Source organism: Mya arenaria, chromosome 17 (genome assembly GCF_026914265.1).
Source record: "Mya arenaria isolate MELC-2E11 chromosome 17, ASM2691426v1".
NCBI lineage: Eukaryota > Metazoa > Mollusca > Bivalvia > Myida > Myidae > Mya > Mya arenaria.
This window is the reverse complement of record NC_069138.1, coordinates 8,268,522-8,286,271: the sequence shown is the minus strand read 5'-3', so window position 1 is coordinate 8,286,271 and position 17,750 is coordinate 8,268,522. Positions and strand designations below refer to the sequence as shown.

Here is a 17,750-nt window from a genome sequence, read left to right as displayed (position 1 = left end):
TACGATTGTAGAAAGGCTTGTTTTGTTAGCTACATCGAAATGTTTAGTTAAAGAGATAAACAACTCCATTAGCACTGATTAAAAAGACGCAAAAAAGAAGAAAGACAAACAAACGAAGCAAACCAGGACAGCTCGCCCGCAACGTTATCATTTATTTAAAGTTAGGTTAATTCTGTAACCACAAGTTGTATGCCATCAAAATACAACGTAAATTATCAGCAATACTATCGTGGATTTTAAATTTAAACGCTTTCTTCTTAACCAGTGTTCAACGATACAGTTGTCATTTGATGAGAAAACTATAAGATGCTTCGCTATTATTTATCTTTGTTGTGGATTGTTTCAGTATCTCCTTGGACACACGGTTAGTTATATACATTTACATTGGATTTTACTGACAATAAATTGGATGTATTATTTTGCGACCTTTAATCATTTGTTTCTTAAAGCTGCACAATCACAGATAAACCATTTTTACAACCCTTTTATTTGTTTTATAAATTTTTGCGTAAATGTCTGCAAACCAATGATAAAAGATTGTTGACAAAAGATCAGATCAATGATTATCATATTTCCGTTCGAAAATTAATGTTTTATGGCTTAAACCGGTACTAACAGTTTAAGAAAATTGCATAAAACACCAATTTTCAAACTTAAATATAAACATCTGCGATCTAGTTTTTTGTCAGCAGTCTTACATAACTGGTTCCCATGGATTTTCGCAAAAATTGGCTCGTTCCAAGACAAAATATAAAAAAAGTTGTCAAAACGTTGAATCTGTGAGAATGCAGCTTAAAAAAATGTTGGTTTTGTGAAATATTAAAATACCAAAAAAAAACAGACACAAAAATGTATATAAAGTTTTTCAGTCCTGTGTAAAAACAGCCTGCCTAAAATGTTACAAATAAGGTTGACATGATAAATAAAGTTGTATACATAACAAAACTCCTCCTCCTGTAAGTTTTTATGCAAATCAGTAACTGTTAAACCAAAACCAACGTAACCCCAATGACAAATTAATTGTTGCGCTTATATGACTTGAAATACCCTCGGTGGTAAATGTACTCAAGCTCATAACATGGGATAAAAACAATGTATCCCAGAGGGTATTTGCATTCATTTGATCATAATTGCCTAAGAGGGTAAATCTCTTCATATTAACGCAATACTTTTAATGCAGCTGATGGCTTGAAAGTAGAGAACTATTTTCGATTGTCGGTTTTTTTGTCTTGGGGCACCGTTGTCCACATATGCTTAACTATTTAGACATTTATGTATGACTGTAAGTTATGCTAATAGTATATGTATTTTTTAGGATTGATAGTCGAAGATTTTCGCCTGTCGGGGTCAATTGTACCTAGCGAAGGACTGCTGGAAGCGAAAGTAAACGGCACCTGGGGTGCCGTCCGTTACATATCCCGGTACAATTTTCGAGATCCGCTAGATGACCTCGTTTGTAGAACATTCGGATATGTGTAAGTAATATGCAAATAGAAAATTCCCGGTATGAATCTGATTCGGAAATGTGCAAGAAGTAACATGTCGCGGAAAAGCTCATAAACGCATGTTCATAAGTTGTAAATTTTTAGTGCGAATCTGATTCGGAAATGTGCAAGAAGTGACATGTCGCGGTAGAACTCATGAACGCATTTTCATAAGTTGTATTTTTTAGCGCGAAGCTGTTTCGGATATGTGCAAGAAGTAATATGTCGCGGTAGAGCTCATGAACGCATGTTCATAAGTTTTAAATTTTCAGTGCGAAGCTGATTCGGATATGTGCAAGAAGTAACATGTCGCGGTACAACTCATGAACGCATGATCATAAGTTGTAAATTTTTATTGCGAAGCTGATTCGGATATGTGCAAGAAGTAACATGTCGCAGTAGAGCTCATGAACGCATGTTCATAAGTTGTAAATTTTTAGTGCGAAGCTGATTCGGATATGTGCAAGAAGTAACATGTCGCGGTAGAACTCATGAACGCATGTCTAAAAGTTGTAAAATTTTAGTGCGAAGCTGATTCGGATATTTGCAAGAAGTAACATGTCGCGGTAGAGCTCATGAACGCATGTTAATACGTTGTAAATTTTAAGTGCGAAGCTGATTCGGATATGTGCAAAGGTAGCATGTCGCGGTAGAGCTCATGAGCGCATGTTCATAAGTTGTAACTTTCCAGTGCGAAGCTGATTCGCATATGTGCAGGAATTAAAATGTCGCGGTAGAGCTCATGAGAGCATGTTCATAAGTTGTAACTTTCCAGTGCGAAGCTGATTCGCATATGTGCAGAAATTTAAATGTCACGGTAGAGCTCATGAGAGCATGTTCATAAGTTGTAACTTTCCAGTGCGAAGCTGATTCGCATATGTGCAAGAATATAAATGTCGCGGTAGAGCTTATGAGCGCATGTTCATAAGTTTAAACTTTCCAGTGCGAAGCTGATTCGCATATGTGCAGGAAGTAACATGTCGCGGTAGAACTCAGAACATGTTCATAACTTTTAACTTTCCGGTGCGAAACTGATTCTGATTCTTGCAAGAAGTAACATGTCGCGGAAGAGCTCATGAGAGCATGTTCATAAGTTGTAAGTTCCGATTCAAAGCTGATTCGGATATATGCAAGAAGTAACATGTCGGGGTAGAGCACATGAGCGCATGTTCATAAGTTTTAACTTTCCAGTGCGAAGCCGATTCGGATATGTGCAAGAAGTAACATGTCAAGGTAGAGCACATGAGCGCATGTTCATATGTTTAAACTTTCCAGTGCGAAGTCGATTCGGATATGTGCAAGAAGTAATATGTCGCGGTAGAGCTCATGAGAGCATGCTCATAAGTTGTAACTTTTCGTTGCGAAGTTGATTCGGATATGTGCAAGAAGTAACATATCGCGGTAGAGCTCATGAGCGCATGTTCATAAGTTGTAACTTTCCAATGCGAAGCCGATTCGGATATGTGCAAGAAGTAACATGTCGCGGTAGAGCTCATGAGAGCATGTTCATAAGTTGTAACTTTGCGGTGCGAAGTTGATTCGGATATGTGCAGGAAGTAACATGTCGCGGTAAAGCACATGAACGCATGTTCATAAGTTGTAGCTTTTCGGTGCGAATCTGATTCAGATATGTGCAGTAAGTAACATATCGCGGTAGAACTCAGAACATGTTCATAACTTGTAATTTTCCGGTGCGTAGCTGATTCGGATATTTGCAAGGAGTAATATGTCGCGGTAGAGCTCATGAGAACATGTTCATAGTGTTAACTTTCCAGTGCGAAGCTGATTCGGATATGTGCAAGAAGTAACATGTCGCGGTAGAGCACATGAGCGCATGTTCATAAGTTGTAACTTTCCAGTGTGAAGTCGATTCGGATATGTGCAAGAAGTAACATGTCGCGGTAGAGCTCATGAGAGCATGTTCATAAGTTGTAACTTTCCGGTACGAGGCCGATTCGGATATGTGCAAGTAGTAACATGTCGCGGTTGAGCTCATTAGAGCATGCTCATAAGTTGTAACTTTCCAGTGTGAAGTCGATTCGGATATGTGCAAGAAGTAATATGTCGCGGTAGAGCTCATGAGAGCATGCTCATAAGTTGTAACTTTCCAGTGTGAAGTCGATTCGGATATGTGCAAGAAGTAACATGTCGCGGTAGAGCACATGAGCGCATGTTCATAAGTTGTAACTTTCCAGTGTGAAGTCGATTCGGATACTGCAAGAAGTAACATGTCGCGGTAGAGCTCATGAGAGCATGCTCATAAGTTGTAACTTTTCGGTGCGAAGTTGATTCGGATATGTGCAAGAAGTAACATATCGCGGTAGAGCTCATGAGAGCATGCTCATAAGTTGTAACTTTTCGGTGCGAAGTTGATTCGGATATGTGCAGGAAGTAACATGTCACGGTAGAGCTAATTAGAGCATGCTCATAAGTTGTAAATTTCTGGTGCAAAGCTGATTCGGATATGGAAAAGTAGAAATACGTCGGGGTAGAGCTCTTGAGAGCATATTCATTAGTTGTAACTTTCCGATGCGAAACTGATTCGGATACGTGAACGTTGTATTATGTCGGTGTAGAGCTCATTAGATCATGTTTATCAGTTGTAACTTGTCGGGGTGTCATTGATTATCGACTGCACCTCCCGCTATAATTGAAAAAAAAAACACCTCTAGACATCCTCGAACATAGGACTTGTATATGTAGTATCATGTCTTGGCGTGGTTAACACAATTGTTTTAAGTTTGCTTCCCATTTATGCTACACTGACTGTTCTACAACCTGCATATGAGGTGTATCTTTGTGAGAAAGCCAATGTGTAAATCTCGACATCTGTATTTATTATATGCTTTTCGGCGGTTAAAGAGAATTATAAGTGCAATAAAAAATAAAACAAAATGAAATAACAGTTTGATATGTTTCACTGTTTTGAATTTTACATCCAAATCAAACATCAGCGCTGGGACACAATGTCAATGACATGACGCACCAGCCAACATGGCGTATTTTGATGAAAAGCTATGATTAACATATGCCTTTTTATATCCTATTTAGGCATTTATAAACAGAAATATCGCAATAAAATTCACCTCGTCAACACTAAAAGTAAAGGTTATACTACGCGACTCGTAAAACTATAGCATTTGGAGCTCACTCTGTGACATATATTGAGATCTTGCAAGAAACAAACAAGTGTTGTCTGTTTAATCAACCAATGAATGTTATATAAACGACATTGGTGAAGTTCCTTAATGGGCATGGCAATGTTCCATATTAAGATGCTAATGTTTCAACAACTTGAAACTGTTTCTTCAAGGCTTTGTTTTTGGCAGGCTTGAGGAAAAGGGTATAAAAAGGCATTAAAACAAAAAGTTACAAAACGATCTAAAACTGATGCGGAAATCTTTATTTTGGCATAAAACTCATATTGTATGGGAGACACTGCTAGGCAGCCTGAATAATGATGTTTTGTGTATACATTTTAACATTCAGCAAACAAACAGTTGTGAAGCCCATTTTATGCATTGCCCTAAAGTATCTTGTTTCTGTAGGAATGAATCTGTGATGCAGCCCCAAGATTACGGAACACCGAATGCCGCCTTTACTATCCGACACTGCCCCGTCGACATGACGTCACTGCAGGTGCTAAACACATCATGCGAACTCCAGGCAGGAAATCCACAGGATGACTATGACAACATCTTTAAAACCATAAACTGTCAAGGTATCAAAGCAAAGCTCTGCGGCAGCGTTTTTTACGCAGAAAAATCGGGACTGGTATTCAATATAAGCAGAAAAGGATCTAAGAGCGGTGTAGCTAATCGGATTAGTTGTTATTAATCACAAACAAATCGAGAGAATGAAGTCAATGAAGTATGACTATAAAATTACCATTAAGTGATATTGAATACCACCCCTGGCCAAGATTTCTCCAACAGTTTTAAGTCCTTTATAACATAATCAAGCTAAGAACGTTACAGTGGGACCTCGTTGGCTTGAACTCAGTGGGATCAAACTGTATGTAAAGGACCCGTTTGTTTATACTAATGGTAGGCAGTTCCGCTTGAGTCGAATTTTCCGAGGCTCGAGAAATTTTCGCCGGTCCCTGAGAATTCGAGCCAACGAGGTTCGACTGTATTTTTGTTTTGGTAATAATATTTTCTGAAAAGTTCTGCAGCCTATATATTTTATTGAATATTATCAAGTTAAAGTAAATAATTTTGCAAAAATGAATAAGATTCTTGTGAAGATATTTGGTTACGCTAACGAATTTTAGAGAAATTTGGGCCAGATGTAGTTTACTAGTCAATCCGTTGCTTGGTTCGTAAGCCGTTTGGGTAATCAATTTTGAGTCACATACAGTCTTACACTGTAAATAACTACGTATCACTTATAAACGTCAGGTGCAGATTAAAAGACAAAGGCGCTACTTCAGTTTTAAACGTAAGAGAAATGCATTATACATCTGAGCATGCGCAGTGACTTCATGTAGATGTGAAGGAAATGACAGCCGAATGAAATGAACACAACTATTGAATGAGCTGTTCATATTACAGCGTTAAAACTGGTAGACGGTCCTTCCCCACTGGAGGGTCGGCTAGAGGCGGGACTGTTCGGGCAACTGCAGGTCGTCTACGGGCGTACCTTTGATGAAAAGGCGGCAAATGTCACGTGTACATCACTAGGATATCGGTGAGTATAATTCGTCGGTAGCAAATATATTTTCGTTCAATAAATGCACAAATGTAGCGGAAATAAGAATTCTTCAGAACTGGTTTTCATAAATTATCAAATGTGTATGATTTATAAAGATCGATGGTGGAAATATTTATATTTTCTACGAACTTCATTTAAAGCAGATCAGCAAAGAGCCACTAGTTTTTACCTGAGAAATCTCACGGTTTCCATTAACTAAGAAAACTGTTTCAATCAGGTGTATAGTGTAAACAGAAAGATAATCAATCTGGTTGTTTCATATTTCGATTAATATGTCTTAACATCTCTAACAAATTTCGAGCGTTAACATTTTTCTTTAGTTTTTAGATATGCAGAAACAGCAACAATTAAAAACCCCACAAAATATATACACATGTTTAAGCATCTTGCTCTAAATACCATTGTCATTTATTATATATTTATTTACATATCACTGTGTTAGATTCATACTGTAATGGATTCATACTAACCCTAAATAACCCCATGTTTTCCACCTGAAGCGGAGTTCGCTCCTATAACACCAGCACGCATTATGGCGCGGGAAAACTACCCCTGTATACTCGCAACATCCAGTGCACGGGTACCGAGCTTTCACTTGAGCAATGTTATCACTCTGGGGACTACGCCGCGTCACGCACACCGGCTAACGTCGTCAGTGTTGCTTGCGATGGTAAGGAATATAAGTGTTATTTGAATTTTAGCACGTGGGAAAAAGCTGACGTCACATAGTTCATACAAACATCGCAATTTAACGGAGTTCGAAAATATTTGTTTTCTTTTAAATTCTTTGATTTTGCTTTTCGTTTCGCATAACACAAACTAATTTGGAAAAATGTTCTACACTTAAATAGTTTCAAATGGTGCGTTTATCTGCTTGAATTAACACCCATATGGTTTAAGTTCTCTTTATGCAGACCGGAAACACATGTTAAGTATGCAAGAAAACTGCACCTATTATAGCATAAACAATACCTTTTTGTTGATCGTGATGGTCGAACTATTTGGTGGAGGTGAAATAGTTGGTGGTGGAAAATAATGGCGGGGATTCATGACCAACTGCAGCCCTAAGTAATTAACCCTAACCCTTAATATTGTTCTAAAATCGAATCTCTTATAACACTTATAGCAATGTTTGACCACTATATAAACTATACTTACCCTATGGTTGTTGATTACGCTACACAGAGACACCATTCGGCAGTAGTTTCATGTTTTTAAATTGAACCTGCAACGACAGCCTTCATAACCTATTATCAACGAATATATATAGGATACCATTTGTCAGAAGTGTCATTTAAATAGTTTTTAAAATAAACATGCATGAACAGCCTACATTGCCTTTTATAGCAACCGTGAGTTTCTCATCAACGGATATATATATATATATATATATATATATATATATATATATATAACGTAGTGATCTCCCTTGATTCAGGGCAAAGGGAAGTGCAGTGTGGAGCTTTGTCAAGGGAGATCACTACGTTATACAATTAATCAAAGCGCTTACTGTGCTGAAGGATGGGGGCAGTGTAGTTATTGGGCGTTATTCATTATCCCAAACCTTAGACATGGCTCCATAAATCCGTTCATTCTATTGGCCAATTCAGTCTACAATCAAATCAAAATACACTGTATTTTCTCTTAAATCTAAGTTGGTTTTTGAATCCCTTAATTGACGTTACCGTCAATTTCTTATATATAGATATACGGTTTCAAGGTTTATTAAAAAAAATCATGACTTAATATGAATCATAAGAGTTGTAAATTAAAACATGTTTACAAATAACATGAAACAAATAACAAATGAACCTAATAGTACATTTTCTAAGGTCGAAACAAAACAAAAAATAATATTTTAGTACATACTAAAAGCTACTTTTAAATCTGAGTTGCACAAAACAAAAAGAAAAAAAGAAGAAAAAAAGCATATATGATTTAACCCCACACAGCGGTTAATACCCTTAACTTCGCTCTTCAGTGAAGATCACTGTGTAGAAGATTGCTATATACAAATTATCAAAGCGATTGTGGTGCTAAAAGGATTGAGTGGTGTAGTCCTGGGCTATAATTGAAATAAATACCCTTATCCTTCGAAATGCCCCAATGATTCTATTTAGCCTATGGTCAATTTGTTACACTGTCAAAACAAAACATTGAGATTATACTGTTAATTTTAGGATAATTATAATTAAGTTTTTGAATACGGCTACTGGCGTGAATAATATTTATGTATTCATATGAATACCGTCATCTTTTTAAATGTCCAATACATTCCATAGGCGGACCAATCAAATTGGAGCAGATCAAGGGCAATCGTTCATACGAGGGAATACTAGTCGGTTACCATGACAACATTTTGTATGACTTCGTTGGTAATGTTTCGGAAACAACGGCGAAGACAATGTGTTCTATTCTTGGATTTGGGTGAGTGCCTACAAAACTATTCATATCACAGCATTACTAACTCAAAGCTATAATAATTAAACCGAAACAAGTGGAAATAGATTGTATAATACAAAGTAATGTGAAGTAATCAACAAAATACTAAACAAAATGTTTTCGCAATTGATTCAAGACATATCGTTACGTTCACATCATTTCATTACATTATGTACAACGAGAAACGTCGTGAAGCTTGTTTTGGTGATCTGATTTTAATGCGATAGGGTTTCCGGTGGCAAAAATAGAACGGCGGCACCAATGGTGTGACGTATTGCTTAGGTCCATGGTACATCTAAGGTTGTTGTCACTCCTTTTCTCAATATGTTATTAATGTGTTGCCCAAAACAAATATTTTAAAAATGTATGGTTAAACAAGTTTATTGCTAAACTGGTTAAATCTTTGGTGCGGTCAAAGTTAACCAAAATGTTTGATGATTTGTCAAATTTTATCATTTTTTTTAATTAACTTTGAAATTGAAAGGTTTTTACTAGTTAAGTTAACCTGGGAACAGCTTATCTCAGCTTTATACAATGTAAGACTCAGAGTGGTGGAAAGTCCCACAGCCGTGACTCATTCCACAACCTTGGCTACACCTGCAATCCATACCATATAAATAGAGTCAGTGGCGGGGGGGGGGGTGCAGCATCCCCGCTTTTATTTTCATATAAAACTAATACCTTATAGATATAGAAAAAGTATGCGTATTGTTGTTACATTAAGTTAGGCTTAAAAGACCAGTGTCACGTAGGATTGAAAATTAGTGAGAAAAAATGAAGTGAAAATATAAATATGATAAAGTCTCAGACAATGTCTGATAAAATCCCGGCGTCCACGCGATGTTTGATGTGGAATTTTCCATCGAAATCACTTCTCCGAGCACTGACTCACTATATGTTAACCAGTAAGACAAGTTGACGGAGCATAGCGCTTTGGAACTTGAGCAGTTGCCGGATTAAAACTGGAGAAATGACTAGAGAAATACGGAACATTTTCATATGAATATGAAAATTAAGCTCCTTTTTCTATAATAAATGTGATGCAAGCGAAAAAATATCAATGTTGTTTAGTGAAAAATCGCCGATTTGATATAACAAAACTATTTGTCTTATAACCTTTCTTTTTTCACTTGAATATAATCTAGCTTCGGAGTGAAATATTTTTTATGAATATGTAAGTGTATTCTTTTAAGGATGGAAATCAAAACAAAACCTTCTTTGTTAAACAATGGAAATCTTATGTATATAAAGCAACACAGATGTTTTCGTATTAAGGATGTCTGGGGGTTACACAATGTCAAACAGGTAAAGTTAAGTCATTTAGTTATACTATTGGCAAAATAAGCCAATTTCACTGAAGCGTTTGTTTTCTTGCAGGCAACTTACAATGGACACACTCATGTAAAATGCAGTTTTTGTATGATGAAAAAGGTGTGGCCAATCATAAGGATTGTTAAACTAAGATAATGACGGCTGGAACCCTTCAACAAATGTTGATGTATGCTGAAAAATTGGTTTTAATGTCCATGATTTTGAATAGCGTTAGTACACTAATTCAACAAAAGTCTTTAAGGTTAAGTTCTCATTTTGTTTGTGTATGAGTCCCTATAATGAAAGTGATACTAGGTACCTGAATATGAACGGGGGTGGGGGTCTTCAATTTCAGTTCCAAAGAGTAAAATGGTAATAATATAAGTGTTTTCAGATGCATAACGAGGAAAAATTGTGCTAGAACATGAGCGAGTCCCTTTTTTCAATCAGGATTAAATAAGACTATATTTAGCAAAAAACAGCGCAAACTATTTATCTATTGCAAATTGTTTCTTTATTTAGTTTTCAACCAATTTAGTCTAACCCATCTTATTTATCAGATGACGTTATACAAAGATTTGTGACGTCGTTTTAGCCAATGTTGTGGAGACGTTTCAGGAATTGGCAAGGGTTGTAAGATAAAACGGCCAAGTTTCATGGATTGGCCATCGTTGTTCAGCTGGCCATAGATTTAAGTTTAACATATAATTGACATCCAAAGCTCTATGCTAAAACATGAAAGTAAAACGTTTTACGCTCAAACTTTGAATGACACATATGAGCGCTTTCCTAAATGTGATTTGAATCACAATACAAGTTATATTAATGAGTCCATTCTTCTCAGACTCACGAGTACGCATTAATTTTGGCTTCTGTCGAAATTGAAAAGCTATATATGTAATTGTCATGATCACCACGACTTTTTAATTACCCTATTTTTATTTCTTTGTCTTAACAAACTATGTTTCAGCCATGTCGGTTTCTCCAGTCGTGCGCATCCTGGCAAAAATCTATATTACTTTAAGCAAGACGTTAATTGTAACGGTCACGAGAAATACATAGAAGAGTGTCAGGGCGAGCTCCAATACTGTGTCACACAGGGATATTCAGGCTGTTACCACATGTCAAATAGCTTAACTCACGTGGCATTATTTTGCTCGGGTAAAGGTTTTTTCTTATACGCATTCCCTCGCACTTGAGGTCATTTCTAAACCAGATAGCACTCATAATACAGAATGTATACAATTCAGCTCTCTATCTGCTTATCAAATACTGCTTTTTCTGAACCAATATCTGTCCACTGCGGAATGAGTTGTTTTAAGAAAAAAGATATTTCTCGTATAATACGTAAAATAATTTGTCATTTTTGATATGCAGACAACTTCGCATTATTAATACTTATATTAAAGTAACCCATCCGTCAACTGACTACAAAGATGTGTTAGTGCATTTTAGCATCGAGGTTATTTCTATTTTTAATTTATTTGGATTAACCTTTATATTATTTTTGCTTGGATTACATTTAAAAAAAAACAACCATGACGACGCTTCTATTACGCTATGATGTATTAAAGGGAGGTAATAAAATATCTTTACTATACTTATGAAGCAGTTGTATTTATTTGTTTCTTAATTAACATAAAATACATTTTAAGCTCGACTATTCGAAGAATAAGGAGAGCTATACTACTCACCCAAGCGTCGGCGTCGGCGTCGGCGTCGGCGTCACACCTTGGTGAAGGTTTTGCGTGCTAGCACACATAGGTAAATATCTCAGCAACTACTTGAGGTATTGCATTGAGACTTTACACAATGGTACTCAACCATCCAATCTACTTAAATAACCAAGTTAGATACCTCTAGCTTGCATTTTATGCAAATAATGCAAATAATAGGCCTTTATTATTTGACTTAGAAATTCTGGTTAAGGTTTTGCGTGCAAGCACACATCTACTTGAAGTATTGCATTGAGACTTGATACAATGGTACTCAACCATCCAACCTACTTAAGTAAGATAACTCTAGTTTGCATTTAATGCAAAATAACTGCCCTTTATTTATCGGCTTAAAAATTCTTGTTAAGGTTTTGCAAGTAACCACATTTAAGTCAATATCTCAGCAAAGATATCATGTATTGCATTGAAACTTTAGATATGTATTCCCAACTATCTACCCTACTAAATTAATGAAGTAAGATAACACTTTTTTGAATATAATGCAGATAATGGTCCTTTATTATTTTACTTAGAAATTCTGGTTTAGGTTTTGCATGTAGGCACACATAGATTAATATCTCGGCAACTACTTTATGTATTGCATTGAGACTTTATACAACGTTACTCAATCATCCAATCTTCTTAAATAACTAAGTAAGATAACTCTAGTTTACAAATAGACTGACCGGTAACAGTAATTAACGAATAAGACAGTATAAAATATACGTACATCGTTACGTTTCCATTAAAGAACCCGCTGTGATAGCATTCTCAACCCATTGCTTCATGTTTTTACTTTTAGATAGCTGACTAAGCATTATTATTCCCCTTACAAAATGTTTCTATTTTTAGACTACACACTGGAAAATATCAGCCTATCAGCGAGTGGCGTTATACAAGTGGGCGTGAACGGCCAGTTGTGGGCTGTCTGTGACGCATTCTTTACCCTAGAAACAGCCAATAGCGTCTGTACTGTGCTTGGTTTTCAGTAAGTCAATTATGAACTGTATATGTGGACGAGTCTAGTAAAGTAGTATTCCTACACCTTTTACCCAATCGCCAAAGCAACTGACTTGAGTCGCCAGTGGCCAATCAAACAGACTGTTGACTAATAACTGTATTGAATGATAGTTGCATTCGATAGAGGATAATGCAATCATGTGCTTTTTCATAAAAAAACATCTAATTTTATTAATGGTAAACTCATTTTTCGATTGGCGGCTGGCGAAAGGTAAACAATTGGGTACCTTACATCAGTTTTATTCTACGGTTGAATGCGAAAAGGTTCTGACTGCGTCTTGATTTAATGTCATTTAAATGCTTTTCACCCATCGATTTAAAGCTGTTGCCATAGGATGTAAATATATCTATAGTATAAGTCTTAGTTTACTCTATAAATATACATATAGATAATACCGTGTGTTTTCCTTTCTAAGTACTTACACAGCTTGACCTATTTATTTTCGTTCGTTCACTTGTTGTTAACTTTGTATTACATGTAATGTATGTGAAGAGTGTACAATAAACTTCGAGACTTTGGATATATTTTCGGTTATGGCAACTCAATTTATAACGTTTTTCATTTGATTGCGTATGACCAATTTGTGATAACATACTTTTTTATAAACTTTTCACAGTGGTTACTTCCCTTTGCCGTATAAAAATCACTGCAATGACAAAATATAGGTGATGGTGATTAAAACAACATAAAGTCATTCAAATGTTAGAAGTGTATGTTTGTCTGTTTTTAACTTTATAGTTAAGAAAACAGTCAATGAATAGATCATGATTTATACATTACTTTACTCTAATTGAAGTACTATGGAAAGCTTTAAAATTAAGACAATAAGACATTAAGATATAGTCGACGAATCGGTTATGATCGATTTGTTCTTATATCTTGTTTGACATGATATCGAAAACTTTGCATTTAAGACAACAGTTGATGAATCGTTGAAGCTTAATCTATTCTTCTATGTTTTCTTTTGCAGTGGTACAGGAAGCTTCGCAGTTAAGACAAATGGCGATGATTTGGATACGGAAATACTGGGATCGATAATTTGTAATCCAAATACAAAAAGCATTATCGACTGTCACATCAAACACCAGTTCAGTTACCTTTCCTACCACCCATCGACAGAGTGTAAAGGCTACGTCATGCTGACATGCAACTGATGTCTTATGTAGATATTTACCATGTCCGAATGATTTGACGATGTTGCATTAAGTTGAAGCGAAAGTATTATGTTATAATTATGATTTTCCTTGCTCAAGATATGGAAATATTTACATGAAAAACTACAGAAACTAGTTTAGTAGTCGGAAGCTTAAACATTAATCACGTTCACTGACACAGGGCCAAAGCCAGAAACACAGAAGAACAATACACACATTCACTAACCAGCTACACGGATCAACAATAAACACATCCACATACCAGCTGCACTGATCAACAACACACACATCCACATACAAGCTACACGGATCAACAACACACACATCCACATACCAGCTACACGGATCAACAACATACACATCCACATACCAGCTACACGGATCAACAACATACACATCCACATACCAGCTACACGGATCAACAACATACACATCCACATACCAGCTACACGGATCAACAACATACACATCCACATACCAGCTACACGGATCAACAACATACACATCCACATACCAGCTACACGGATCAACAACATACACATCAACATACCAGCTACACGGATCAACAGCGCAACACTTACCAAACAACACACAGCATATAGAATATATACAACAAACTAGTAGTGTTAATCAATGAACGGTCAGCAAAATGAAAAATCTTATCAAAATATGCATTAAACTGAGGAAACGTAAGAAATAAAACATAATAAAAATTAATGGTAAACCCCAAGTACTTGAACTCTTCCATAAAGACGTACTCTCTGTGCCTTTAAACAGGCTCCATGTTAAATATAAGGATACTGGCCTTGTTATTGAAGTTTCCATCGTTTTATCATTCCATTGATTTAACTATTCTAAAGATATACCGTGTTTAAACATGGATATCTTAAACGTTTTAATACAGATAAAACCCTAAAAATATTTAGTATTCATATCATACAAAAAAGTCAATTACTACCACAGTCTTATGATATTTCCTAGAATTACTCACTATTCGCACAAATATACAATTTTCAGGAGTTAAATCCATTCCATATGGCCTTGATCACAATTGGACACCCTAATTTTATTTCTCTGCGAAATGATGGGCGCAATAAAGCTTTGAAATATAGGGTGATAAAAATTTCGGTGGTAAAATTAGACCGATTTAATATTTTTTTTTTTATGATACATGTTAGAGGGAAACACTTTTGCTGCGAAATAAAAAACGATTCCATTTTAATTGAATATAATTGTATGAACACTTACATGTGCTAGACCGAGATTGATAGAGAATGAAAGATGCCCTTACAATTGCGATATAAAATGTAGGTGATTGTTTAGTAACTGTAGACGGTGTTTCATTAGTAGGTCATGTTAAGCAATGTTTTACCATTATTTGCCCATGATGTAAAGCATGTTCACATATACGCTAACTGAAATATAGCTTTGCAAAGTAAGAACGCGCGCAAGCGTTTGTATTATTTCACGGCGCTCGAGTTGGTTAAAGTATTAGATGAGACCTTAAAGCTGCACTCTCACAGATATACCATTTTTGCAACGTTTTAATATTTGTCTTGGAGGGAGCAAATTTTTGCGTAAATATCTGCAAACCAATGTTATAAGTTTGCTGACAAAGATCGTAGATTTTCATATTTCATAAAAATAATGTTTTATAGCTTAAACCGTTACTAACGGTTTAAGGAACATGCATAAAACATCAATTTTTGAACTTAAATATAAAACTCTGCGTTTTAATTTTTTGTCAGCAGTCTTATTTGACTAGTTTTGTTTTATAAAAAAGTTGTCAAAACGTTCAATCTGAGAGAGTGCAGCTTTAAAAGAACATCTTCAAAAAAAGTCTGCAACACTTGGTGGTTCATAAATGAAATGTCCAAGCCATTAATGAAAGGTGTTACCTACACCATAAAAAAACTTAAGACTTCTGTATATCGGCGATACCGAGGCAACATTCAAATAATTATTATAATCAGAAGTTTATTTCTTTTCTTTTTTTCATTAAAATAGCATTTGAACTTTATTACATTCACTTGAGAAAAATGTGTTCAAAACATATTTCGCTGTTTAAAGTGCATTTATCGTGTTATTTTTCATAAATTGGTATACTTAAGTTTTGCTGTGCTTTTCTCCCGTAAACTATTCATTAAATTTCTTGAATTCTCAAATAAGAGAAAGAACACTTCAAAAATCCATCAAAAGTATTTTTTTACTTAAAAGTAATATGTATAAGCTCAAAAATAAAACGATTGAATGGATTGCGTGTTAATTACAAAATCTGGTTATTTTATCCCGCAGGAGGAAAACCAAGTAACGAAATGCGTTTTTGTTTTACGTTATTTCACTTCTGGTGTTGAAGCATAATGCTCTTCTAAATATAAACTGGTGTTTTGTGCTTATATAACTTATATCACTTATATCTTGTATTATTGAAACCCCGCATGATTTTCCCTCAGCTTTTTTTAAAACACGAACGAGTGAAAAACCTACTTGTTTTTTTTGTAAAATTCCCGCGAAATCCGAAATTCGCGGGTCAATATGACTTACTTCCAACACAATTTCGCAGCAAATTCACCAAAACCATATCTGCATGAAGCCTCCTGACTAAACAACAGGCCAGTATTCGATTGCATTGTAATTAATGGATACATGAGTTTGCAAACACAAAGTGGAGGTCGGGAATCCATCCTCAGCATAATTTAAGGGGTGTAATTTAAAAATTCGGGGTCATTTCTGTGTAAACTGTTCAGGGGACTTTAGAATGCAATTCTGGCTTCTTGAGCTTTGCAGTCATGAATAAAAAATGGGGGTCGGTTGACCATTCTCAGCGTGTTAGAGGTGTAATTCAGTATTCGGGGTCATTGCGGAGTGTGAACAGTTTAAAAGTACTGTCCGCGTTGATTTAGAATGCAGCTCCGGCTGGATGTAAAATATATTCCGCAATAAGAAAATTAGAGGACGTGTGACTATCCTCTGCATATTAGTTGTGTAACGCAGTATTCAGGGTCATTGCTGTCCGGAAACTGTTCAGGGGACTGTTCTCGTTTCTTTAGAATGTAACTCGTGATGCATGTATAATGTTATCCGGAATAAAAAACTGAGGGTCTGGTGACCATCCTCAGCGTATAAGGCTTTTAGAATGCAAATCTTGATGCATGAACAATGTAATACGAAATAAAAAAAATGGGAGTGGAGTGACCATCCTCAGCGTATTAGCGTGGTAATTCAATATTCGGGGTCATTGCTGTGCGTGAATTGTTCAGGGGATTTTCCGCGTTGCTTAAGACTGCAACGCTGACAGCATGAGCAATTAATCCAGAATAAACATATTGTGGGTCGGGTTATCATCCTCAGCGTTTAGGGGTGTATTTCAGGATTCGGGGTCATTGCTGTGCGAAAACTGTTCAGGGGACTGTCGGCGTTGCTTTAAAATGCAACTCTGACTACATGAGCAAAGTAATCGAGAATTAACCAATTGGAGGTCGGGAGACCATCCTAAGCGTATTAGGGATGTAATTCAGTATTTGGGGTCATTGCTGTGCGTAACTGTTCAAGGAACTGTCCGCTTGCTTAAACATGCAACTCTAACTGCATGAGCAATGTAATCCGGAATAAACAAATTGGGGGTCGGGTGACCATCCTCAGCGTATTAGGAGTGTATTTCAGTATTCCGGCTCATTGCTGTGCGTTAACTGTGCAGGGGACTGTCAGCATTGCTTAAGAATGCAACTCTGACTTCATGTGCAATGTAATCCAGAATAAACATATTGTGGGTCGGATGAATATCCTCAGCGTATCAGGGGTGTTTTTTAAGTATTTTTGGCCATTGCTGTGCGTAAACTGTTCAGGGGACTGTCTGCGATTCTGTAGAATCCAGGCGTGACAGGATGAGGAATGTAATCCAGAATAAACA

The 17,750-nt window shown here is 36.1% G+C and overlaps 1 protein-coding gene across 1 annotated transcript; it reads left to right on the top strand.

Moving 5' to 3' along the window:
- The first annotated feature begins 188 nt into the window (after positions 1 to 188).
- LOC128223918 (neurotrypsin-like) lies at positions 189 to 14,479 on the top strand. The gene is made up of 9 exons (XM_052933385.1): positions 189 to 364; positions 1,316 to 1,475; positions 5,033 to 5,205; positions 6,038 to 6,173; positions 6,698 to 6,867; positions 8,480 to 8,624; positions 10,921 to 11,111; positions 12,518 to 12,653; positions 13,657 to 14,479. The coding sequence occupies exons 1-9, from the start codon at positions 307 to 309 to the stop codon at positions 13,838 to 13,840; spliced, it is 1,353 nt and encodes a 450-aa protein (XP_052789345.1). The 5' UTR covers positions 189 to 306; the 3' UTR covers positions 13,841 to 14,479.
- Positions 14,480 to 17,750: the final 3,271 nt, after the last annotated feature.